We start from the raw sequence: 27,599 nt of genomic DNA on the forward strand, positions 1-27,599 counted from the left end.
TTGCGCCACCTTGTGTTAATTACATGATTCAGCTTTCAATCAATCAAATAATAATATATTAAATACCTTCTTAAACATAAAATTTTGAATCTGTTTTGCCTATTATATTTATTTATCAACTTGTGTGTACAAATATTAGCAAACCGAAGTTAGCCCGTCTCGTTAACTAACTTAAATTCAATTGACATAGGACCTTTTCCTATACTAAAACATGCACTTACAATTAGTTACATGGGTACTAGGAGCTGACCTAGTATCCCAAATTAATAGTGAGTAAACAAAGAAGGTCATAATTTTAAGCAAAGTCATTGCTTCGATTTTAATCATCAAAACTGAGTGACATTTTTATTAAGAAAACCTCTGAGAATGCTGCAAATAAATTATTCTTACTGAAGAATTAGAAAACCTTTAAGACATGAAACCGACAAAAAAGAAAAAAACAAAAACAACAACAAAAACAAGCGAGAAGAAAACAAATATGTGTTGCCACAACATTGCAGTAAAGACGCCGTGTCATTTCTTAACGCCCGAGGCAGATTTCGTACATTTTTTCCTTTTTGCAAAGTGCAGACACATGCATGCATACATGTTGAAAATGTTTTCGCCAACATCTTAGCAGAATGTATGCGGTGGAAAAGTGAAAAACAGATGAGTGAAAACCCATACTCAAGTTTGATATGAGTAAATAACTATATACACATAAAAATAAAAGTAGGGTAGTAGACCCAAAAACCCTAATTTCATGCACGCACATTCAAACAGAATGATTTTTAAAGCTCAGAAATTTAAGTATTGCAATTTGATCTTTTTTTCTTTTTAAGAGACAAAGTGCATTAATGATGGAATCGAATTTAGGTTCTTAAATTAAAATGATTTGCACGCAAACTGCCACAGTTGGATACACGCGTGCTCTATCTTAATGTCTTTGAAATGAATATGAAGGATGGGTTTACTTATTGATTTCTTCCTATTTTAATGCTCCTTCAGAATTCGTTTCCATTGCATTGCATTGCATTGACATTTTGAATGACAACTTAGACTGTAACAATTGTTTTGATGCAATGCTTTGCCTTTGTGGAGCATATCCACACCTCACCCCCTCCCAAATGAGGGGGGTTTTTTTCCTTCTATGCAGCAAACACGAACATTGACAGCTTTCAACATTTGAGTAGAAAGTCATACTAGTAGTAGTAGATGGCTCTAGGTGTTGTTAAAACGTTTCATTGATTGTCAGTATATAAACCTCTGTTTGCGTTTTGTTAAAAAAAGATTTTAGAAATTTGAAACATATTTCAAAGGTATTACAAAGTATTAGAGGCGAAAATTGAAAGCGTTTACTTTCCCAATAAAGCGCTATAGAATAATGCACAAACAAATTTCCCCTAGAGGGTTTAGAACTTTGATTATTGAAATTCGGTTATTGAATAAACAGAAATTTTAAAAATTCTATAGTCAGTGGACTACTAAACCTAGACTAAAGGTTAATCTTATTGTGTGTTATGTATACGCCATGTGGTACGTACCTTATAAAGTTCCAGGAACAAAGCCTCAATTCTAATATTCTCAAGAGTAATCGTATTTCATTTGTAACATATACAACAATGAAACACGCATATTAAATTGGCCCCGAGGACTTAAATAATTATAACCAGTGTAATTAATAAAATAACTAAGAACAGCAAATGGAAAAAGACATTTTTCCAAGTCGGCCAAGAACTACTAACCACTTTGAGTAATTTTTTGAAAGGTCGATGCTTTAATTTTATCCCAAATTGGATTTTTTTCCTTTATTCATATAAATCGTAATAGGTACTTTTGAGTAAAACATACGCAAACGTTTTTTTTTAGGTGGCTCACTTGGGAGATATATATATATTTGTTAAGAACAGTAAATTTCAAAATTTCACTTTCATGCGATACTTTATCTTAATATCCACAATTCTAAATTATTATATTTTTGAGCAATAAATCATATTTACTCTGACTTTGTTGGTAAAAAATTTGCATTTTTTTTTGTGGCTATTTGAGGGATTACAAGCTTTAATGTAGTCTAAAAACGAATAGACGCAAATCTTTAAGATTAAGGGGAAATGCCATACTGTCAGCCAAGAAAAATTGTCATTTAAAGAAAAGTTTTTCTTTTTTGACGTTACTATTAGAAAAAACAAATCTTCATTTAAGTAAACACTAAAAAATAATTGTTCATGGCTTTCCAAAAGAAACATCGCACTTTTATATAGATTTTCTTATTATTGAAAGAAATACAATTTCGAATTAAAAGTGTCCTTCCTTAGGTTAGAAACATTTTACTTTTGTATATTTCCTTTTTGAAGTTAATAGAGGAAGAAACAGCAAAATAAAAACATTATTATTTTTTAATATTCGATTATAAATCAATTTTAAAAACCATTATTTCCTTCGTTGTGGAAATACTTTTTATTTACTTATACGTTTCTTTGTTGTTTTACAAATACATAAGTAAACAGTGTTGTAAAAAGACATAAAAGTCGAGGGATTCAGAAAAGAAAACAATTGCTAATATTTTATTTGACTAATTCGACAGTTTTTACTTTCGAGCCAAAGCGAAATATTAAAAATGCATTTTAAAATTTATATGAAAAAAATACTATTTAGCTAATTGTTTTATAGTTTGTTAAAATTAATATACCCAAAAAGAATTTCTAACTCTCTAAAAGGAGATTTTAAAAATATTTATAATTTCTTGAATATGTTTAACTTTAACTTGTTGAAACTCTCTATCTCTAATTTTTTTTCGGAAATCTTTCTGCCCTTAAAGTATTGCTTCAATACAAAAATAATGAAAGCTGGAATGGATAACAGTTTTGTGATGCTTATTAATATGTAATTATAAACATCCGGTAGAATGCAAAGTTCTACCTATTCTAGTAAGAACTATTTACTACATTAATGTCAGTCAATACGTATACGCACGATGTGCAAGTTAAAATAAAGACAATCGGAATAATATTCGAATGATCATTCTAATGATGCATATGATGAGGGATGCTGAAGACTTGTGTATGTATTTATGTAAGTCAATATTTTCACGGACTAAAGTCTTTGTAGCAAAAGTCAAAACAAATAAATTTTCACTTCTTACAAGAATATAAATATTGCGGACATAAAAAAAATGGCCGACCAAGATGAACGACATAATCTCATATTTAATACATATTTATTTAAGGAATTTCTCTCTTTGTGTTTTTTGAATATGTATGTACATATATATACTATATCTACATATATGTATCTACTGAAATATCTACATAAATTTTTATATATTTTTCTATTGTTTTGTAGAAAAGGGGACAAATGTTTGTGAAAATTAATTTCAATTTTATACGAAACACATGCATAATATAATAATGTTCATAAATTTGCCTCATCTAATCTCAGAAATTAGAATCTTTTTGATATAAAAGACGTATATATAATATAGATTTATATACATACATGTACATGTGTATGTATGTATTTATGTATAAGTGTGTGTGTGTGTGTACAAACACACACGTGTCTATTGAAATGTTAACATGAAAATGTAGCAACATAACAAAATTAAACATAATACGTTTATATTGTATTTATATATGTGTGGATGGTGCTATGTATATAATGTATATCCTAAAAACCAACACGTGCCATATCATAACAATTGCCATTGATAGATATACATTTACCACACATATGCACACACTTATACACATATGTACATATTGTGTTCTCGTTTATGCCTACAAATTGTGCGTTTCATAAATTTACCTTTTTAAGCTTATATGCATAAAGAAGCCAATAAATTTGGGGGGATACTCACTCTTGATTACAGGTGCAAAAATCGATCGAATCGGTTGCATTAACCAAGGATTTTTAGCGGTTAACAAAAGGAAACCAACAAGAGAATAATTTTTTAGTCCTTAGTTTTTTTATTTCAATTGTAAGAGATCAAATTATTATAAACATCTACAATATAAAAAAGAGTCTCCAATATCTGGAGTGTGTGCTTTCTTAACTTCCAGAGTTTTTTCTCATTCCTCTTACAGTAAAGTTATATTTAATATCAATATTTAAAGAAGCTCAACTAATTAGTTGCTTTCCATTAGATCTTCAACTGAGGGAAGCCCAGGTATTGATTTAGATGGACTATACAAATGGATCTGTTGAATTGGCTTTTCAATCAATCAAATATGGCTTTTCAAGTATGTATGTATATCCGATTTTAATGGAATTGGAAACTTTCCTTTTTCTTCTCGGAAACTTTCTCCAAGCATCAAACTTACAAAAACAATAACATTGGATAAATAAACATTATTAAAAATGAATAAAAATAATGTTTATACAATCTAATTCAATTAAATATCTTCTAATGATACGAACGCAACAAAAAATTCAATTTTTTGTTTTTTATACTTTTCTGAAGGAAAAACGTTTTTTCTTTTTTTTTTTGTTTATTATAAAATTCATTATTGATTGAAGAAATGAAATGTGTTTGCGATTAAGATCTTAATATAAAGATTATTATTTCAGCGCCTCGCGATAATAATAAACAAATCAAGGCAAAACATATGCATACTATCTTAATTAAGAAAATTTTGCTTATAAATGGAATAAGTAAATACAATAAATGGTAATTTATGTGGGGACAAACAGTAAAACATATATACTTTTAATGAATGTTTCACATTTTGTTGATGACAGAATAGAAATTACTTTGATGATTAATTACAAAACTAATTAGGTACTTAATGTCCACGATGAGGCACTGAAACTGTAAAACAATAAAACAAAATCAGAGGCCATTCCTTTTGTTAATGTCGTCAATACTGAGGAAGGAGGAAGGTTTTTGACTATTAGCTATTTTACCTACAGTCTTCAAGAAAATCTTAAGTAATGGGTTTAATGGGGCCGTAGTGTGTAATTTCGACAAAATTTAAGTAAATTTACTTGAGAGATAAAAAAGGTTCCAAAAAATTCAGAAAAAATGACTGAAAATGGTGGCTGAAATTATTCTATGTAACATTTTAGCCACTTCGCTTATTTACCAAATTGCGAAGCAGATTTCTGAATATTCAAAATCATAAATCTAAAAAATTTGTATTCTTTCTTTCGATAATACATTTGATAGAGTTTACTTTTTTCTTCGACTTCTTATAAAGGCAAAATTGTGATTAAGCCTAATGAATTAGTCATCAGTATTTGTGTTGGAACTTTTTCATTTCCATTACATTTTTCCATGCTTTGGAAAACTCTATTATTGTTGTCAAAGGTTAATGGCAAAATGTAATGGAACCAAGAAAAAGCTTTTTTTCAACTCCTAAAATATCCTACAAGTACCTGCTAAGAGTTAAAACTACCACGAATAAGATGCTTAAAACGATTTGTTTTCAAAAATCTATTCGCATGTAGATACTTAAAAAGATATCACATGAAAATCAGGTTTGAAATTTCAAACAAGATATGATAGATCATGACACAATTTTGTCATTTTTCGGTGCAAGAGATGACACAGAAGGCAAGACATTTTTTGCTCTATCTAGTTTTACTACGTAGAAGGTTGTATCATTAGAAACTATGGCTCTTCTTTTGATTATCTATAATTGTTGAAAATGTACAAAAATCACATGTATATGTATAAATCTGAATTCGATATTGAAAACGGGATTTTCCGAAAATGCTCTCTTTCTCTTGTGTGAGCGTCAGTATACGTTCGAGAAGTTTGTAGTTAAGTTCTGACTCCGATTGCGTATGGTACCTTAAAATAAATTGATTGTGAAAACTAATTACAAAGTGTCTTATTATTTCAAGTTGGTGTTGAGTATATGTATATATAAAAATTTCAAATTACAATTTTCCATAACAACCATGGACTGAGCAAAACTCAAACGAAACGTATTAGCGCCGATCTCTCCTGCATTTGCTGCATTTTTATATGTATTTATATTGGCAACAAATTGCGTCCAGAAATTTTAACTTTACAAAATCTTATTTTCTCAACTATGACCTTCATTTAAAAATAATGTCCCAGTGTTAAATAAAAATCATTGGGAATAAAGGTAAACATATAAACTTGTAATGACCTAGTAATAGCCTTCGATGAACTTTTGCTAGTCATAAATTTTCTTTGCCTACATTATGACAACTTGCTTAGCCTAACCGCAAGAAAAAAGTTTAGCATAATAGTTATTAAATGGACATGGACCATATACCATACCTTTCGCTTATTCTCACCTACATCAAAAGACTATTTCGTAATAATTTTGAAAATATAACATATTTTAAAATGTTGTGCGTATTTGGTTTGATCAAACATGTTGCCACATAACCAGGAATGGAGAGCAATGCACAGTGGTACGAATAATAATTTTTTAAGTGTTTAAGATATTAAATCGATTTGGAATTTTAAAGAATTTACATTTTCATATAAACTGTACTGAAATAAACACTTAAATGCCCTCTTAAACTGCTTATCTCTTTGGTAAAAAATTTGATATTTTAATGATGTTCTTTTGTAGATTAACTTTGAACCACTTTTTTAAGAATTTTAATATTTTTCACTTAAAAAGGTAAATTAAGAAATTGTGTATCCTAATTTTAACATTTTTAAGGACAAATAAATGATTTTTCTATGTAAAAATTTTATATTGTTTTGCCAAACAAAGTAAAGTCATCTTCAAGTTGACTTCCTTAAGAAATTTAAGCTAGGAAAAGTATAGAAAGGTCTTTTAAAACGTGAAAAAAAATTATTAATTTCTTTATTTACCATGCGTTTTTATTTTAAATTTATTCCTTCTAAGAGCTAAAATTATATTGTTCAATCAAAAAGTTTCTTTAAAAACTGCGGCAAATTTAAACTTGAAATAAAAAACAAGTACTAAATAAGGTTCCTATAGGTAAAAATATTGAACAAGTAGTTTTAAAGAAGAAAAAACAAACTTATAAAATTAAAACACTTTTATAAATCAAATCAAAAATAAAGCCCTTTCAATGCTTTTGTCACAGCAAGTTTTCATCAAAATGAACCACTGTGCGTCTGTGTATGAGCCAACTTGTTGTTTGCCAACAAGTTTGGAGTCCATTTGGTTTGTTTTTGGCGAGCCATGGGGGGATTCCGTTAATTTTGAACATTGTCTGGCAGTTTGTAACGGATTTTCATGGCGTAATGACACACCTGCGGATAGTTTTTCCAATTAATTTAAAGCGCTTTCCTTAAAGTGTTTTGGTGTGCCACACAAACAACAACAACAACAACAACGCTGAATGACTCCCCGTGTGTGTCCCTCACTGTGTGTGTGTGTGTGTGTCCGAGTGTTTGTGTGATGATTGACTAGCAAATTTTGTGGCTTAGATTTTTTTAAGGTAATGCGAGGGAGTCAGTGCGCGCGGATGCAACGCCAAAAATTAATTGAAAAAAATAAAAAAAAAAGATTTTGCTTTTTTTTGGAATTGATTTTCGCGCGGTGTTAAAACAACTAAAACTTTGTTCACAACAAAAAAAAAAAACTTTGCTCAAATGACAAGGAAATGTTTCATCCAAATATTTTATGACGATTGCTCATTAACTAGAATTGGATCAATTTGAATACAATTTCATTTGTAAAGTATTCATTTAGTATTCATGGTTTGCAAATAGAAGCCAACAAAAAAGAAAAACTCAACAGATAGTTTAGCCAAAGTAAACGCTGGTTTTTTATGCAGGTCCTTTCAATTAATGCCATTTAATATGCAGGACATGAGGCAATATACATACTTATACAAGTTTCCTATTATCCAGCTATGTACGTGTATTGAATTGCAATTGCTTTGACAACTTTGACAAGAGCTAAAAAGAAAAAAAAAGGAGAAAAATAAGAGAAGAAATTCCCGCACTTTTATTTCACTTTGAATGTTATCGAACCAATCAATTTGTGTTTATATCGTTCTATTTTATGGTGAAACAAAATGTTTTTCTCCTCATACATACATACATCTGTCTGACTGACTGACTGACCTTAGAAGAGGCCAGAAGGCTAGCAAATATTTATGTGGCTCTTCAATTAGAACAAAACAGAAACGAAATTGGTTATAATCATTCGTTAGGTGCAATATCAAAGTCATTACTTTGATTTACACGCGTGTCTGTGTGAGTTAGAGTGTTTGTTGCCTATTCTAAGGGGCATAAAGTCTCTTTGATTACGATTAACATGACCATAAATCTACATACCCATATGTATCTACATATATTCAACATTGGTATTTTGGGTATAGGTTTTCAAACCAAAAATTTTCTCCTCAAGATAATGTTTCCTTTTCTTGTCGTTTGTGAATTTTGGCAAAAGATGTCAAAGAGACACACATACATACATACATAGAGAGACACAACAACCCAAAACTTGGTCCACTCTTTACGTACGCAAATAGTTTTTGTTTTAGAAAATTGAAATTCTTTGTACAACAGACATATTTGTTGGCATGAGTTAGTTAAATGTGACGTTTGAAATATTTCAAGTAAATAATTTTCTGTGGCCCAACCAAAACTCTAAGGCCAAAAGTGTTCGACAAGCACTGACACCTTTGACATTAAATTATCTCTTCTACAGTGGCAGCTGTTGTTACTTAATATTTCTTTTTGACTCTCTACAAAAACACGCACGAATGAATGGATATATGTACATACATACATACATATATGTATATCAACTCTTGAAATGCACTATTTTTGAAAACTTCAGAAGTAAATAGAAAATCTTAGAAGGTGTTTGATGCCAACCTATTTACTTGAATCATAAATTCCGGCGGTTAAGGCCGCCATGGGCATGTGTTTTTTCTTTTGTTATTTTCATTTAGTATTTCTTTTTTTTCTGTTTTCTCGGTGGTCCGCGTGGTATACATATATACATACATAAGTTTCTATTTAAAAAATTTGTTTTTCCCTTTTCTTTTCATACATAATATATATAAATATAGTTATGTAGTTATGTAAGCGTTGTGCTTGCAAAAATCTATTAAAACCGCTCGTAAAACAGAACGCAAAGTTGAATGATAAAATGGCATCAAGACAAAAGAGAAACGATGACAAAACATGAGTAGAGCAAAGACCAACATACATACATACATACATACAAAATATATATGTACATATGTATGTGTTTCTACATTCTTATAGTAGATATTGAAGAACTAAAAATTTCAAATAATTTTTTTCGGCTATTTCTCATTCGCTAGAAAGCCTAGTAATACATTAGACTTATTTTAGCACAAAGCCCCCGAAAAAAAAGTAAATAAGTTCACACACGGACAAACACACACAGTCCCATACATCAACCCACACCCATACATACATACAAACACACATACAGACACATATAATCATATTGTCGCAGAAGATAGCAGCGGACAAATGCGTTTAAAGAAAAGGGGGTGAGGGGAGTGAAAATTGCAGTGGTGCAGGGAATGGTCTTGATCTGTGGTGAGCTCCACGTTTCCTCGGTATATTAACTCTACATTGTGCATACAAACAAACATTTAAACATTTGTATTTACACTGGAAAAAAATTTCCTAGTTTTCCTTTCGAAACTATTCCCAATTGAGCCTGAAAAAAGGATTATCAGAAAGCTACTTAATTTAAAAGTTTAATGAAGTTGTCATTAAAATTTTACTCACAACTATCTCTAGTTGGTTTCAAATAGATTAGTTCGTTTCTATGTTTAAAATATACACTATTCTATGCCTGTTCTAACTAGTTGAGACTTACAACTGACACAGAATCGAAATTTTCACAAAATTGTCATTACAATTTTTCTTAAAAGTATTTTCATTATTTAAAATACTTAATGTTTTATACTTTAATATCTAGACAATCGAAAAATAAATGCTGATAAAAGGCTTTCAGTTTCGATTTAAACAATCGATAGATAAAGTAAATTGTTAATTGAATTGGATTGTCTTTAATGTTTAAGGAATATAACTTAAACATCCCCTTCAAAATACCTTTCAATACTTTTCAATTCCCTTAGGAATTACTATTTTTCCCTGTCATACGTATGTATGTACATATGTATATATAGAAATGTCAAGATAACTATACCTATGTGGTTCGAAAGGATTATTTCGTTTCCTAGAAAAACCATCTAATACGCTGCATACCTTAAAAGTTTTTAAATAAGTCAATTTTTTCTTAGAATTATCCACAAATTGTGGTTCAACTAGTGACAGGAGAAAATTTTCTTACTTAATGTAAAATTTTCCATTTTCCATACCTTAGAAGATTCTCAAAGACATAGAAAATTGGAAATAATTTGACATTGCCATCTCAAATTTGTTCTTAGAACTGTCTTACTTATAAGTATTTTGACAGTTTTGCCCTTCAGAACTATTCTTACATGCTTCTAAGAGTTTGAAAAGCAAAACAATTGAAATTTATACGAAATTGTTATTAGATTTACATATATTCATTCCTAGAAGTATCGGAAATGGGTATTAAAAGTTTCCAAATGGCCACAACTGTTCGGCATATACAAAGTAATATTATAGCATTAAAAAAGGGGGATAAAATTCAATTTATACCTTGTGAAGTAAATGTACTTTTTATTGATTTTTCTTTGAGTGTATGTGCATAGATAAACATACATACATATATGTAGATATATGTACATGTGTCTAGATTCATAGATATCCAAACACCGACACCTTTTTATGTGTCATGAGCGATATAATTCTAATGAGTTTCCTTCGTTTCAATATTAGAAGAAGCAGAAGCACTTTCCGCCGATGTCATAACGAAATATGTGACGTATTTTCTGATGCCCAGTTTTGTTTTTTTCCTAATGCTCCCTCGTGTCGTTATAGTTTTTTCCTTCTTGTTGGCGGCATTCACATTCCACAATGGCATAATCTTTGTTTTGCTTAGATCAGCGTCATCTTTTCATGTCTTTTTGGCAAAGATCAGAACAAGAGGAACAGGCTACTGTCGCGTGTAAAGAACACGTCAACGAGCCTATCTTTCTGGCCAAATACATATAAATATATATGTAGATATATTGACGTTTGTTCGTCAGGAGTCCCAGACCTATGCTTGCCCGGATTTTAGCATATGTATGTACGTGCCTCAATCTGTATCTCAATCAAATTGAATACAGGCGACCGCATGCATAGAACAATATTTTCAAACGAATTATACTCATTCCATGTTTACTTTGCCGACATAGTCCATCAACCAAAAAAAAAAAAAAAATAGAATAGAATAGTAAAGACTATCAGACGTCAGACGTCAATTGTATGTGGGGGCTAAGCAAAGGAATATACACGCATTCGAATATCCATTTAAAATCCATTACGCTATATTTAGCGGCTGTCTTGCACATTGCTCCATTTTCTCTGCCCGGTGATAGACAATATTTTGAAATAATGTAGATAAAAAAAAAAAACAAGAAGAAAAATATGAAAAGTGCAAAAGCTTTTGTCAACACCGGTTTTTGGGTTGTTACATACCTGCCTACATCTAAATACATTAGAAGTAAATGCTTATATACCCACCTAGAAATATTTATATGTACATAAAAACTCAGGTTTGTGTGGATGTACATACATATGTATGTATCAATGGGGGTATTAAAGGTAGCTTTTTGACGCTACATTGCTAACAGAAACAACAAATTAACGTACAGGTCTGAATCAATAGGTGTTCAATAGTTGTTGTTGTTGTTCCTTTTTTTGTATCGCGATATATGCATACATATGCACACATAAATACCAAGTTATAATTGCTTATAATCAACGCACAGTATACTAAATTGTTAGGTAAAATACACAACACAACTAAAAAAAATAACTTCCCAAGAGAATGTTATACAAACTGCCCTTACGGAACTATCGAACAATCGAAAATTAAGCAAATGAAGGTATTGCAAATAGTAAACAAGTATCACTTTTATTTTTAGAATTATTTTAAATCAGTTAAAATGGGTTAAAAGATACATATAAGGTATAGGAAAAATCAACTTTTCATTTTGTGATGAAAACAAACTTATTAAATAATCTTTGATTGCTTCATTTAGTTGTAATTCTCAACTAGTTTTAGCTTTGAAGATTCGGAAATGTTTTACAGCACATTCTGGTAAAGATAAAACCTAATTCTTAAAATAAAGACAACTTTCTCAAACAAATCTTTCAATATTGCAGTTTTTTAAATATTCATACAAACAACTTGAAACAAACAAACGAATCTAAAGGAAATCTTGAAAGCAAAGACTACAATAAAATGCGAGAACTGAATCTTGGGACTTGTCTGAATAAGAAGACCTTTCATTGATGAATTCTCGGAGAATATTTTAACACTCAAACAAATTAAATATCAATATCCAAGATCAATTTCCCCATTTACTAGGTTTATTTCATGATTTATTGTGATTTTAGAAAAGAACTTTCAATAAAAATGCATTTATGAAATTGGCAAGAAAACTAGAAAAATTTGTTATTCAAAATATCAAAGTATTTAATTTCATGCCTTTGCATTGTCCGAAAGTTTTAAACTCTTCTATATAATAAAATTTTAATGTTTTGCTTTTAAAGTGCATTTAAAAAATCATAAAATTGTTGATTAACATTGAAAATTTCCAATCAATGAAAAGTGCCCATATATAGTACATAAAGCTATTCGATCAATTTGATTACAATTTGTTTCTAAAATTACATTTTAAGAGACTATAGATGTATATCGTATATATATATTTATATAGAATAGCTTTATAATTCTTTTAGTAAGTGCTTAAACAGAAAAAAATCTTTCGAAATTGTTTAAAAATCCATTTGAATTTGTTTAAAAATTTAGTCTTGTTTCGTTTACAGTCTGATTTTTTTCTTCTCAGATATTTGTATTTAATTTCAAAATATTTACTATAAAACTAGTCTGCCTTAATCAAATAAACATTTTTGTTTTTTTTTTGTAGCAAATTGGAAAATAAGAGAAATTTTGTGGGGGTTTCGTTTAGAGAATTGGTAGAGTGCGCACTTTACATCTTTCACTATGGCCGGAAGGGCCTTCATTTGATGGCTAAGTGTAGGTCGGCTAAGAGACCATTATATAAGGTCGTTCAATGTGATAGGTATGTGGCCCATAGTAGCCCATAGTGCATTGAAAATGGAATCGCAATAATTTGTAAACAGCTAAGGCAAACATACAACCTGCTTGGCGGCCAAAGTAAATTCGGTTTTCAATTTTAGATAAAAGCGTCGAAAGTGATAGCTGGCCAAATGAATTTGGGGGTGGGGGTTTGAGGGAAGATATCTTACATGCCCATAGATATATCTACATATACATACATATGTATAGTTAATGTGGAAGCTTTATGGACTGATCGTTTCCTTTGACTTTGAGCGATAAATGTAAACAAATGAATGTGTTGAAAATAAACTTTTATTATAACAGTCGAAATGCCCCCCTAATGCCCATTTGTTTCTCTTCTAGTGTGTGTTTTTGTGTGTGTTGGTGTAAGAGTGTGAGTAAAGACATTGCTCAGGTGAATCCAGTTAAAAGTGTGATATCACATACAAGAGAAGAAAAAGAAGTCAAAATACATAAAATATCAAAACAAAGTTAAGAAACAATGCAACAAAACTCAGCCGCATCGTGTGCTTGGTATCTGCCATGGTCACTGGCGGCCCAACAGCACCAGCATCAGCACAAGCTGTTAACCATGCCTTTTGCGGATAAATTGGGTGAGGCAGCGCCACCGGGTGGCATATTCGCGGCCCATCCGCAGATGCAACAACAGCAGCATTCACCAAACACGGCTGCAGCACCGCCGGCGAATTTCCAGCAACCAGTATTGCATCCTAGTGCTGGGGCGGGTGCCCATTTTCCCATCGGTTCGGCCTACAGTTTTGCACCACCACCACCTCACCACCTACTTAATGCCACTCAGGCGGCAAACTATCAAATGTTTTCCCCCTTGCCATTGAATGCCTACTATCCGGGAGCCACAGCCACAGCTGGACACACGCATACGCATACGCCGACTGCTGCCGCATTTGGAGGAATTCCTGTTGCCCATCAGCAGGCTCTGTTGGCAGCGGCGGTGGCTGCTTCAGCCGGATCCGCTGGCTCCGGACCTGGACCTGCTGCTCCGCATGCCGCTTTGCAGCAGCAGGCGTCACAAGTGCCTGTGCCGGTGCCAGTTCCCAGCGTAGTCCAGCGACCATCACAGCCAGCATGCGCTTTGGTTCAGTCGCTAAATTGCATGCCTCAAGAACTTCAACATCTCTCGTCCATTAATCTCAGTTTGAGTGGTGTAATGGCCAACCTGGGAAACCACAATCCCGCCGCAGCTGCCGCTGCCGCCGCTGCTGCTGGTCTAACACCAATCAAAGTGTTGCCAAATACCGCATTGCCGATTAATCGAAAGGTAAGTGCTTGTTCAATTCTCTTTTAAGTTAATTGCCAGCTATTGTAGTTACCTGAAAAGTGCATTAAAATCAGGGCGACTTTTATTATTTAAATTGCATAAGCTTTAATCTCAAAATTCAAAAGAGCCTTTGTATAATCTGCAGAAAGTTCGATACTCTTTGGAATCAGTAAACCTTGTGGCCATGGGGTAAGAGGTTGAAGTCATAATCATTATGTAATAGACAGAAAGAAGCACTGGCGACACCTTTTAATATATTCCTTATAAGCATCAGCAGATAAGTTAAGCAAGGTAGTAGAATAAACTTTGAAAATATCGAAGTCTATTAGAGCTAGACCTTTTTTTGATACCGGCTCCTATAATACGATATGATGTTATAATGATATGGCGAACACAGTTATAATACGTTAAGTGATATAGTTAATTATATTTTAACTTCTATCATTCGGATTGGAGTAAAGTTATGTAATCAAACTTGCAACACAGGTCTACTAAAATTTGGAAGAAATTGATAGACTTATTACTTTATGAAAATCGAGAATATTTCAGAAAGAACTAAATCTGTCGCAAATAATTTCGACTTAACTTAACTAACTTAGTCTCCTTTACTATTACTTCAAAGTCTGTATTTTTAACCCTGTAGAAAAGGTAAATTTAATTTGACAAATTTATTATGCTACAAAGTTTAATGAAGATAAAAGTAATATGATGAAGTGTTTTGTACTGACAAAGCTTGAAATGGCCGATAGGTGCGCTGAAGTGTCCTGTTTAGAATGAGAGACATAGAAATAATTGCCAATTAAGGCATTTAATAGAAAATTTGTTAACATTTTTACTTGCTGTAGGCTATACAAAAGTCAAAACAACATTTGTTTAGATACATTTTTTCTCTTTTTTATAGATATAGATAGATAAATTCTCTAAAGTAACTAAACCTATCTGTGAAGTTTAATTAACTTATTCATTTAAGTATTGAGCATATGAGAAAATAAATTTGCATATTCTGATGAACAACTTTTGAAAATGTTTTTATTTTCAATTTGTGTAAAAATAACAGTCATACTTCAATTATTTCAAATAAAATTTTCAGGAGTCAATAACATAAAAATTATAGGACATATACTGAAATAGTTAAGAAAATGTTCAACATTAGCAAAAAAGGTTTCTACTTGTTAAAATGCCGTGATTTCCGACATTTTTTTGGGAAGTCATTAATTGTATTACGGAAAAGTCAAATGTTGCTAGGCATGGCTAAATAGATAGATATCAAAAGCGCTTTTCAAGCTACATAGTTCCTTTTCAGGGTGGGGCAAGTGTCTTTTCCCTTTGATATGACGGAATCTAAGTACATATCCCCATGCCGTGTATGTACTTTATGTGGCACTTGTATGTACCTACTTATTGTCATAAGCCTTACATAGTTATTCCAACACCTGCAGGTAGTGGTGAAGCACTTGCTTATACGTATGTACATACATACGCCAAGGTCATCGAGTCACAATTGATGTCAGTAGCTAAGTGAGACACAGCCGTTGTGTTTGCTATGAAATGACCCGAGCTCTTCAAGTATAAGCATATTGTATGTACATAGATCTATCAGTAGGTACAATCTATGTATTTACAAAGACGTAGGCACGGCGCTTGATTAAATAGAAAAACACAAAAATAAAGTACATTAATTTTTTCCCACACAAAGAAAAATCTTCAACATTTATACACTACTCCACAACAAGTTGAAAAATTGTATATTAACTATGAATAGATGAATGAAACACACTAAAGAAAGACAAGTAAAATTAGATACTTAAATTATTAGTAAGTTCAAGTTGGTCTCGAACTTACATACAGGAATAGATACGATTTAGGAAATGTTTCTAAAATGATTTATAGCTGCATAAATCAACAGGTTTTTGAAATATTATGATAGATGGATAGAGGACAGAAATAGAGGCGGTACTTAAAAAATCATCAAAATTAGGAATTAAATTTTGTTAGTAGCTTTTGAATGGACTCCGTTTTGCTATAATATTTTTCTGTTCCAGCGATTTTGAAACTGCATATGATTCTTCTGGACAAAATATGTATAAAGCGGCCTTCAAGAATCGAAAATGCCTCTTTCAAGATGTTTTGGCTTACTTATAAGTCCATTAGGATATTATAGATTATTTCAATATCTGATACCATTTTATTTAGAAATTAGCTTTTAAACAATAACTTAAGCAATAATCGAAATTACAAACGTTAAGTTAGTGATGACACATTTAAGAACAACAATCGATTATTGAGTTTGGAGTGATGATTTATTGTTATCGAAAAATTGCCATCATTAATCAATTAAAAGATCAAATAATCGCTATATAATATAACCCTTTGAAAATGTATGAGAAAATTTCGATAAATGCTCTTGTTTTTCTTATGGGGAAAAGAAGTTATAAGAAAATGTATGAGAAGCTTTTGATAAATGGTCTTGTCTTTTCTTCTGGGGAAAAGAAGTTACAAGAAAATGTATCATCGAATTCGAATTTATTTAAATTTTAATAAATCATTTGATTAATCTATTATTTCAAATCACAAATTCTAAAGAGTATACAAAAGTTAAGTTAGCTTGAGCTCATGTAACTATTGACTTTGATTGTTGAGTCGTGGAATAAGTTGATGAGGGAATCAACTTAAATTGCTAGATTACCAGATGTCTGAGCAACACACTTAAGATAATAAATAGAATTTTTAGATTTTCATTTGGTTGTTGAAAAGCACTTGGACAATGTGCAACTTTGCTTCATTCATCGATTTGTTTGTCGTTTTTATAAGTAGGTATATAAGCCATATGTATCTACATATGTACATAAATGGTTATAAATGTGTGTATCTTGAATACACGTTGAATTTAATTAATGGTCTTCCTTTAGAGAATTACGTAATTAAATAAACTCCACCTTCATCTGATGGCATTGACAATTAGAAAATGAAATTAATTGCATGGGATATATGCATTTAGTTTCACCTTTGCACAAACAAACGAATAGATATAGGACATGAAGGCACTTATCATCAATAATTTTATATTTTAAGCTATTTAATAAATTTTAATAAGTTGCAATAAAAATTGGATTATAGTTAAACATTTCTCATATCATTAGGCTTAAGTTATAATTTGCAATTAGAAATTTCTTTAGTTTTTCTTGACTCTTCTGTCTTTTGCTATACAAAGTTAGTTCTTAGTTCTCTTAGTTAGTTGGTTCTCTCTTATTGTTAGTTTTTAAGTTGTTGCCACAAAACATTTGTATTTGAGTTGGTTTTTGATCTGAGCAACACGTCCAACTATAAGATATTTAAAAATCAGTTAAGTAAAATGCATTTGAGACTTATTCGTATGGGAAAGGATTAGATAGAAAAGAAGAGCAAGAAGACTAAAGTCCTAGTAAGCTGTAACTAAGAGGAAATAGATTGTATGTGTGTGTTTTTATTGGCTGTTTAAATTTCAATATTTTGATACCTTTTGCATGTGATTTTTGAACAGATGTGCGTGAAAAAAAAGATTAAAAGTGAATTTTATGCTTAAAGATATAAACTTTGGCATATCACAAATCAGATTTTGATAAATACCGACATACAAATATACAAATATAGACAGATAGATCTTTAAGAATCAATATTATGGCTAAATTTAAAGCCAATTTAAAAGAGGCATGCAAACAAAAACTAATAAAATAGGCGTGGAAGGCCAGCAGCTAGTGCGCCCAAAAATATATTAGACATAATATTTTATATTGTATCTAATTGTAATAAATAAATAAATAAAAATCTTAGCACATAATTCTCAACTCGACATTTATCAAAGTCTTTGGACTTACACCTAATATTTTAGCCATATGTTTATAACCAAAACAGAATCTAGAAAAAAAAATTGAGGTATGTTTTGTTTGAAAACAATTGTGTTTGATTTTATGTCAGTTTGGCAGACTTTTGAAGATTTTTTGTTTTATTTAGTTTTTATATATGATTTAAGTTAACGACTGCATGGGTAATAATGGGGCACTGCATCATGAAAACTGGCTGCGGCTAATTATTTCGTTGATATTACCACACATTCACTTTTACTACATATTTATGTATGTATGTGTATGTGTAGTAATTAAAATTAAGCAACATGAACTGACTGATTGAAGTGGTTACGAATTGAAAACAATTTAAACCAAAAAAATAGTCATATGAAATCTGTGAATATTTTTTTCTAAACGATTTGCAAAATACAATATAAAATTGCAAAACGATTTTATAGATATTTTGTGTACTTATGGATACTTGTGATTTCTAAATGAGGGTCTTGAAGAGACCTTTCAGATTTTCCGCATGGCTACCGATGTTGCTTATTGCTCGGTTTGCTTTTGCAGTGACTTAATTTTGAAATTCGATGCCAGCGAGAGGTGGAGAGAGGGACAAGCGGCTCGATTTAAGTTGGAGTTGGTCAAGGTTTCGGTTATACTAGCTGGTTAGGTAGCCACGCGATGTTTGTCTATTGTTTACAGCATTCATTATGAACATATATATACGAATATACATACATATAGAGAGAGATACAAATATACATATAAGTGTAATTTACACAGACAACCAGTTATAGCTTCATATTTATGGGCTCTCCAACTGGTAGTGTGTGAGTGTGTGTGTGTTTGTTTGTGTTTGCCCATGAAAATAGCTGAAACTTAAACCAAAGATATTGTACTTATTAAAGACGTATCAGTGGCTTCTTCAAATGATGCAAGCCTAACTATTGTTAACAATTAATTTGGTTTAGAAATAATTTATTGCGCCATCTTCGACTTAACAAGTTGTGGCAAAACATAAAGCCAAAAAAATAAGCGGTAGCAACTACTTTCCTTTCTTAGTACTCAAGTTGAGAACTGGAATTTAGATCATTTAACCATAGTTGATAAGTGGAACCGTTATTAGCCAACTTGAGCCTGTTAACCCGTATTGGCCATGCGACAGCTTCTAGTAGTGCATTGCACTTTACTATTAATGCGGTCGTCGTCGAGAGAGACACACCAACATCAACTGGACTCTTGTGATCTCACAATTTTGTTTGCCCCATTCTTAAATTGATTTTCCTCATCAAAAGAAAGAGAAAAAATACTAAATATAAATAAGATGGAAATAAAAGAAACTAACACTCTATTATGAATGTTCTTGAAAATTGTTAATTAACAAAATTGTGGGCAGTAGTCACGTGCTGGCTTCCAGAATCATTCCGGCAATATATATATATATATACACTGACACTGCCACTGGCACTGGCACTGTCTCATTTAATAGCACCTCAAAGCGAATGAGAAGACGAACGCGCTAACCAACCAAAGTGGCGAACAGTCGATGAAAGCGTGTGTCGCATGGCTGTTGTACTTTAGTCCCCCTCAAATCACGATGCTCCCTCCTCCATCCCCACTCCTCCTCCTCCCCAGTCTGCTGCTCCCACAGGTAGTCGCTGTGGAACGAACAGCCTTGGTGTGGGTGTAGCCATAAATATTGCGGTGGCCCGGTCGGTGGGTCGACGTTGACGCTGAGGCTGACGCTGATGATTCCTGGTACAAAGCCAGCCCCAACCAGCCGGCATTCGCTTGGAACAATATCAAAAAATTAGCCATTATATAGTTAGATATGCATACATATATCTATATATACATTTATTCTTATGAATAGATATATGTAACTACAAACATACATATACACATATACAAGCATGTGCTCATGCATATATTCTTGGATAACAATTCTAAGATACAGTGTCTATATAAAATCATTGTACTATATTCAAACTTCAAGCAACCAATAAAACCACAAAAATTGTTAAGGGAAGACATCTAAGAAGAGGGTAAAATAAAATTGTTCAGATCTTTGTTATGAAGGAAACGAAGTATTTGTTATGCCATAAATGATAAATATATATATATATAGATACATTTGTTTCTTAGCCAATTTGATACACACATTTTGATTTTAGTTACCATCTCTTTCTGAACATATTATTTACTTTTCTCCAAATTGGCACAAATTTTTAATACCTCAATTGATCAAAAATGTTTGTAGAAGAAACTATAAAGCTTCCTTTGGCAAAGTCGACTTAGATTTTCCTTATGTTAAAAAATGTAGTAAGAATTATGAAAAAACTCCTTAGTAATGTGTCAGGTTAAGCAAAACTAAAAAAAATTTGTATGCCAGAAATATTAAACTCTTCAAGTAAGAAGTTGTCATTCAATTTGATGTCATTTTTCTAATATTGTTTTACTATAGATTAAGTTTATCATGTGGAATGCAAAGTCAATAGTGAAGTCATAAGTGAGGTCAATTGATACCGAAGAGTAAACATCTTAAAGTCCATTATAATATTGTCCTTAGACCATTTGAAATCTTTCATGTTGCTTTTTGACTGTTAGTCTAATTAGATTCTGAAAGGATACATTTCTCACGCCAAAGGAGCAGAAGTTTCCGAGGATCTTCCCTGCTGTATTATACCGTTTTTCAATAATAAGTAATACTAAGATATATGCATTATGAAATTCAAGTTTAATTATGTTTGGGTACAATAAGAAATTGCTTTTTTTATTTACGAAAATTAAGACTAATATTGTGTACAATATTTGTTCAAAATTGATCCTAAGCTCAAGACGACTTCCGAAGCTTAACATTTCCTTTCATATTTTAGGCATGAAAAAAATATTTTTATATTAAACTTAAATCATGAAGGGGTTTTTGAATAATGTATACTTGTTTGACGTAAGAAAAAGGGAAAAAATTAAATAGATTTCGAAAAGTTTCAAAAAGTTTCAAGAACTCTTTAAAGTTTATATTTAAAGCAAACAATTCTAAAAAAACGTTTTCAAATATTTCTAAAAGGTATAAAAACTTCGTTATAACCAAAATAAACTTTTTTGTTATTTCCTTTTGACAAAGACAAGTACCAAAATTGATCGCTTGTGAGTGCAGTGAGAAAAGTGAAAGGAGTTATGTTTGTAATTTGATATAAAACTATTATATATTGGATTACTCACAATCAAGTGGGTAAGTGGGCTTAAACAACTGAATGACTCTTAAAAGATATTTCTTAAGTTTTCTATTCGTCTATTAGATTAATGCAATTTATTTTTCTTTGAAGCTATTGAAAAACAATTTGCATGGATGAATTTTAATGCATTTTGTTTGGTACATTTCTTAAGTAATTAAGCTGAACGAAAATATTATGGTAAACTGTATGCACACATACGCACACAGATAGATTATTTCATGTATATGTGTCTGTGTGCGTGTGTGTGTGTGTCACGAAGATCGCTGGCAACAGGTCTCCGTTGCTGAACGATTCAATTAATTTATCAATTCTGTTTATATGCACATCTCACGGATGAGTAGAGCCAACAACATGAGTGGGAAGCGTTGAATGAAATCATTCATATTTTTTGTAATACAAATTATAATTGATCAATCGATCACACCCACACACACACCCAGAGTAAACTCCAAGTTCACGTCTGTGTGTGTGTGTGTGTGTGTAATGGATTTAGTGGAAGGCCTCACGTGATCTGCTCATCTTAATTATGTAACATCCAGATGCGTTTTTTTTGTTCTTTTGTTCTTCATTTTGTTGTTTTTTTTTTGTTGATCTTTTATATACCTATGTATAAGTATATATATTTACTTATTGTTAGTACATATAGTATTGTAGTCTTCATAATGATATCATGGCTAAATTTAAAACAGACTATAGAAAGAGAATCGGAGACTTTTCGAGTGCGTCTTTTGTGCTTGTGTATGCGTCCGAATCTTTTGTAAATATGAGAATGCACCTCAAAAAAATATATGTGCGATCGTATATATGTATATTCTTACCTAAATATATACATATACATATGTATAGTATGTACATATGAGATGCTTTGTAACTGTAAAATTGCTGCTCAAGGGAAATTGACCGACAGGCCGTGTCGACTGTCGACGGTCGACGGTCGTCGGTCGTCATCTCATCTCATCTCCCGTGGCCCGTTCTTATGGCCCTCCCGCACCGTCCGCGGTCTCTTTAAAAAGCATAGGAGGCAGGCATGCAGCATGTTTCCATCATTAGTTGGGCGCAATGCCAACGAAAGCACAGACAAAAGTCGCCAGCCAGCCAATAGTCAGATCCCAAACAGTAGCGACACCATCCGTCCGTATATACCTATCTCATATATACATATATACATAACGATATATGTATGCATATACATATGTATTTACATTCTACAAGTTTAGATATATACATGTATATGTATATATATATTTGTCCACATTATCTTGATCACCATTGTTAGTACAACGGATTTTCGAGGGGGATATATATAAACGTACATATATGTCGCCAACTATGCAAATCAAATTAAATAATCAAAAATAAACTCATATGCATGTCAAATGTTTTAAGGACAGATCACAAACAAAGAGCTTACTTGTTGATATTACTTGTCTATTACATAATATAATATAAAAAAACTTTAAAAACCTTCCTGGAATTCCAAGACTTTATCAATAATGAGGTATTTTGCATTCTTGAGTTCAAAAACTACAAAAAAAAACACTTGAAAAACTCCATATATCGCTTAGGAATTTTACTTAATTTATATACATATATATTTATTGAACAACAATCAAGATTAAGATCGGAAACGATCGAATAGACCATCATAAAGACTATATTTATCTATAGACTATAAATCTATATAGATTTATTGTTTCTAGTATAAAATTTAAAATATTTGGAATTTTTGTTTACTTAGGGTATTTTATATTCGACCCCTCTGGAAAGAATCTAAAATTATTACTTTGATGATTTTCTAATGACAAAGAAAATTATAGTCATTAGTAATAATGTATTTATCATTCTTTCGTTTTCATTTATTTTTAGCTCACATCACCAATTGATGCAGAAAAATTGAAATTAAAAGTACCAGAGAAACGTAAAACTGAGGACAGTGATCAGCTAAAGGATCTGAAAAAGGTAATAAAATAAAAGGTTAATGGAAACAAACTTTCATAATTTCTAGTCACTAAAAATATTAGGAATTGATAATAACTAATATTAATTACTGGCTAATGAACCAGAAGTATTCCACTCCACAATATAAATTAAAATATCAACAAAATAACAACTTTATTTCTTTTAGGCTAAACTTGAAACTAAAGCCTTGAAAGCTAAAAGACCGGGATTCACCGATGAACGATATCAAGAGACTTCCTATTACATGGAAAATGGCAAGTTAACCTTAGTTATTTGCCATAAATTGTTATAGTAATATAATAATTTAATATTGACAGGTCTTCGAAAAGTCTATCCGTATTATTTTACTTTTACAACCTTTACAAAGGGGCGCTGGGTTGGCGAGAAAATCCTTGACATATTTTCAAGAGAATTTCGGGCTCATCCGGCTGAGGAATATGAACGTTGCATACAGACAGGCACTTTGACCGTTAATTTTGAAAAAGTTCCCATTGACTATCGGTTAAAGCATAATGATTTGCTAGCTAATATTGTACACAGGTAATGTCCATAATTACATAAATATTGTTTTAAATAATTTATTACTAACCACTGTAAACTAAGCATAACATTAAACTAAAAATTCAAGTTTAAAAGAAGTATAAACAATTTGAGATATAAAGATTCTAAGAACATTAGAACATTTTTTCTCAGTTTCAACATATATAATATCATATTTCGTTTAAGTTTCATTTAATGTTTCATTGCATTTTAATTATTATTATATTATTTGTCGTAGCCATAAAAATGATGTCAAAATTCAAGTATCTTCATTTAATTTGATGTTTATAGATCTGTTTTCGTTTTCAAATCATTTTTAAACATAAATTTAAGTGTTTCGTGATAATAAACATTTTGGAATTTATAACTTTTCAAAACTTTCAGAAACATATAAAAATTTACAAATGATTTATGAGAACTTTACACCTTGTACAATATATTTCATGACCTTTGCATTTTTACAATAATTATGTACCTACATATATACATCTTAATAATTAATCTACTGTAAAGTTTTAGATAGAATTAGATAACTTCGAGTTCACTATTCCATCCATTTCTCTATTATGAATGATTGTCATACTAATTTAGTAACTTCAAAGTTTGTGTAGTTAGTTGAAATCAAATTGTGATATATTAATTTAGTGAAAATATGTAACAATGACATTTAAAGCGCCTAATGTTATTTTATATCTGACTAACGAGCGCATTCATAAATATCTTTACAGACACGAAGTACCCGTAACTTGTCAACCAATCACAATTGTGCATATGGACGAAGACATTGTGGTTGTAAATAAGCCGGCATCTATACCCGTAAGTGGCTTTAACGACCGCCATAAAATAATTCTAAGAACCATGCACATACATAATATTATAAAGAACCTCTGAAATGGAGAGTAAAACATATATACATAATTGTTCTGTTGTACAAATGATTGGTGAAAATGTTTAAGTTTCCTGCTACAATCTGAATTCTCTATCATCTCTTTAGGTACATCCATGTGGTCGGTATAGACACAATACTGTAGTCTTTATACTTGCCAAAGAGTTTAATCTCAAGAATCTACGTACCATACATCGACTTGATCGTCTGACATCGGGTCTATTGCTATTTGGACGAAGTCCCAAGAAGGCACGTCAAATGGAGCAACAAATACGCAATAGACAAGTGGAAAAAGAATATATCTGCCGAGTTGAGGGAATTTTTCCAGAGTAAGTTTTAATGGCTCTCCATAATTATCCTTTACTCACAACTTTCTTCTTTAACTTTCTAGTGGCATTGTGGAGTGTAAAGAGCCCATTGAGGTGGTTAGCTATAAAATTGGTGTTTGCAAAGTTTCACCAAGAGGCAAGGATTGTACCACAACGTTCCAAAAACTCTCACAGAATGGGAAAACTAGTGTGGTACTTTGTAAGCCACTGACTGGACGTATGCATCAGATACGAGTACATTTGCAATATTTGGGTAAGATCTAGTTAATAAAAAATTGAAATTGGTTAAGTAATAAATATTATTGTCCACAGGCTATCCTATACTGAATGATCCGCTGTATAATCATGAGGTATTTGGCCCATTAAAAGGACGATCTGGTGATATTGGTGGCAAGACGGATGACGAGTTAATACGCGATCTCATTAATATACATAATGCTGAAAATTGGTTGGGCATTGACTGTGATTCCGATATATCACTATTCAAGAATACTAAAGACGAAACAGATCGTGAGAGTCTAAGCAGTGATCAAACATCAGGTTGGTTACCTTAAACAGATTGAGCCAAGAAAAAGGAGCGAGAGTAAAGGATATATTTATTTCTTTTAGCCATACATCAAAGTGACGACGATGGGGGTATTAACTCTCGTGAAACTACTCCACCGTGTTCAGAGAGTATACAACAACAGACAACAAATAGTGTTAAGCAACATCTGGAACATCCCAATACCAGCAGATCACAAATAGAGTATTCATCTACATCGGATGATACGATTTCACCAGAATCTCATAACTGCAACAATGTAGAAGACTCCATTGATGTGGGCTTGAAGTCAGATAAAATAACTATTGATAAGCATTGTTATGAATGTAAAGTTCACTATCGTGATCCAAAGGCCAAGGATCTAGTAATGTATCTGCATGCCTGGAAATATAAGGTAAGTTAAAAGTCCTTTTTGTCTTCACCATTCTGAAACTGATTGGAGAATATTGTCTTTTTCAGGGTCCTGGCTGGGAGTATGAAACTGAATTGCCGAGTTGGGGACGCACAGATTGGCAAGATGTGGAATCAGCTTAAGCTTAAGCGTGTTAATAGAAATTAGAAAAATACTAGTACATGTAGCTTTCTTGCCGCAAAACTGGCCTTACTCCTAATGTTACTTCAAATTCATACGTACATGTATACAAGGGCGGATTTATGGATATAAAATGGCGCCCCAAATAGTCATGGATTGGAATTGGAATAGTTAAAGACAATGTTTCTCGTTAAAAACTCGAGGACATTCCAAAAATGTCATTGAAAACATCACAAATTCTTCTATAGCCTCCTTTTGGGAAATAATTTCACCCATTTAACATGCCTAAATCGGCCTTTGTTCATATTATATACCTACATATACCTAAGACGTTGACAACACCTCGATTATAGAGCCCAGAAGACATACATGCAATAAATAGTCGACCAAGTTAGAAATGAAGACAAAACTGACCAAAACTTCTTAAAATATATACATACATATATTCTAAGTCAATGAAAATTCTAAATATCATAGAAAATTGTGCCTTTACGATGGGGATCTAAAATACATATACTAAAACAAAAAAAAATTGAATGAACATTTCAGTATGTTTTGTATTTTTATGACTTGGAATTATAAACAAAACAAATACAACAAACTAAGGTATTTAATATACGATTAATAATAATAATAATAATAAAGCATTTCAAAATAAACTACTACAAGGTCAGGACCAACCCAAAACTAAACCAAAACAACCAATCAAATATTGTACAATAAGAGCTGAAAAGACATGCAACTTCAAAACGTTCAATATAAAAAGTTTAGATACATTTATACATACATACATACACACATTATATTGATCACAATGGCAAAATGCAATTATATGTACTTAGTGTGTAATCGGGTGAAAGGCACTATAAGATTATTACAAAATGTTGCATTGACCATTTTATACATACATATGTACATGTATATGTGTATATCAACTATTTATAAGCATAAAGCAATATAACATAGTAAATTGAATAAAAATTTTACAAATGTTTCTAAAAAAATGTATTAAAGTTTATCTTTTTTTAAAAGGAAGACATCTCTTTCAGTGATAAAATGTTTGTATATATCTTTTGAGAATATGACACTAAATTTTTAGATCACAATCTGAAATATTTCTTCTATTATAAGAAATTATTCTAAGGATTTTATCTTTGAGGTTCGTCATTTTCATTTCATTTTATTTCACAAATCAGCGTAGAGGATAACTAAAAAAGTTTCAATAAGTATCTTAAAGAGCCTACAAATTTTCAATATACTTTATATACTTTTTTCAGAATACTTTACAAAAATATTATTATTGAATCAAAAAAACATTATGAAATTTCAGGTCTTTCTTTCCAAGCATT

At 31.4% G+C, this 27,599-nt stretch overlaps 1 protein-coding gene across 1 annotated transcript; it reads left to right on the plus strand.

Moving 5' to 3' along the window:
- The first annotated feature begins 7,179 nt into the window (after nucleotides 1-7,179).
- Nucleotides 7,180-27,218, plus strand: LOC6642083 (RNA pseudouridylate synthase domain-containing protein 2). The gene is made up of 11 exons (XM_023175594.2): nucleotides 7,180-7,374; nucleotides 13,461-14,397; nucleotides 23,327-23,419; nucleotides 23,586-23,673; nucleotides 23,737-23,959; nucleotides 24,688-24,775; nucleotides 24,954-25,174; nucleotides 25,237-25,427; nucleotides 25,487-25,714; nucleotides 25,784-26,112; nucleotides 26,178-27,218. Exons 2-11 carry the CDS (start codon nucleotides 13,600-13,602, stop codon nucleotides 26,250-26,252), a joined length of 2,334 nt encoding a protein of 777 aa, XP_023031362.1. The 5' UTR covers nucleotides 7,180-7,374; nucleotides 13,461-13,599; the 3' UTR covers nucleotides 26,253-27,218.
- Nucleotides 27,219-27,599: the final 381 nt, after the last annotated feature.

This window comes from Drosophila willistoni (genome assembly GCF_018902025.1).
Source record: "Drosophila willistoni isolate 14030-0811.24 chromosome 2R unlocalized genomic scaffold, UCI_dwil_1.1 Seg167, whole genome shotgun sequence".
NCBI classification, from domain to species: Eukaryota; Metazoa; Arthropoda; class Insecta; order Diptera; family Drosophilidae; genus Drosophila; species Drosophila willistoni.

Excerpts from the sequence above, each read along its gene's own strand:
- LOC6642083 (XM_023175594.2), top strand. The coding sequence starts at position 13,600 with ATGCAACAAAACTCAGCCGCATCGTGTGCTTGGTATCTGCCATGGTCA. Across the intron at positions 25,175-25,236 it reads GTTGAGGGAATTTTTCCAGA|TGGCATTGTGGAGTGTAAAG; the intron begins GTAAGTTTTAAT and ends TTAACTTTCTAG. Across the intron at positions 26,113-26,177 it reads TGCATGCCTGGAAATATAAG|GGTCCTGGCTGGGAGTATGA; the intron begins GTAAGTTAAAAG and ends TGTCTTTTTCAG.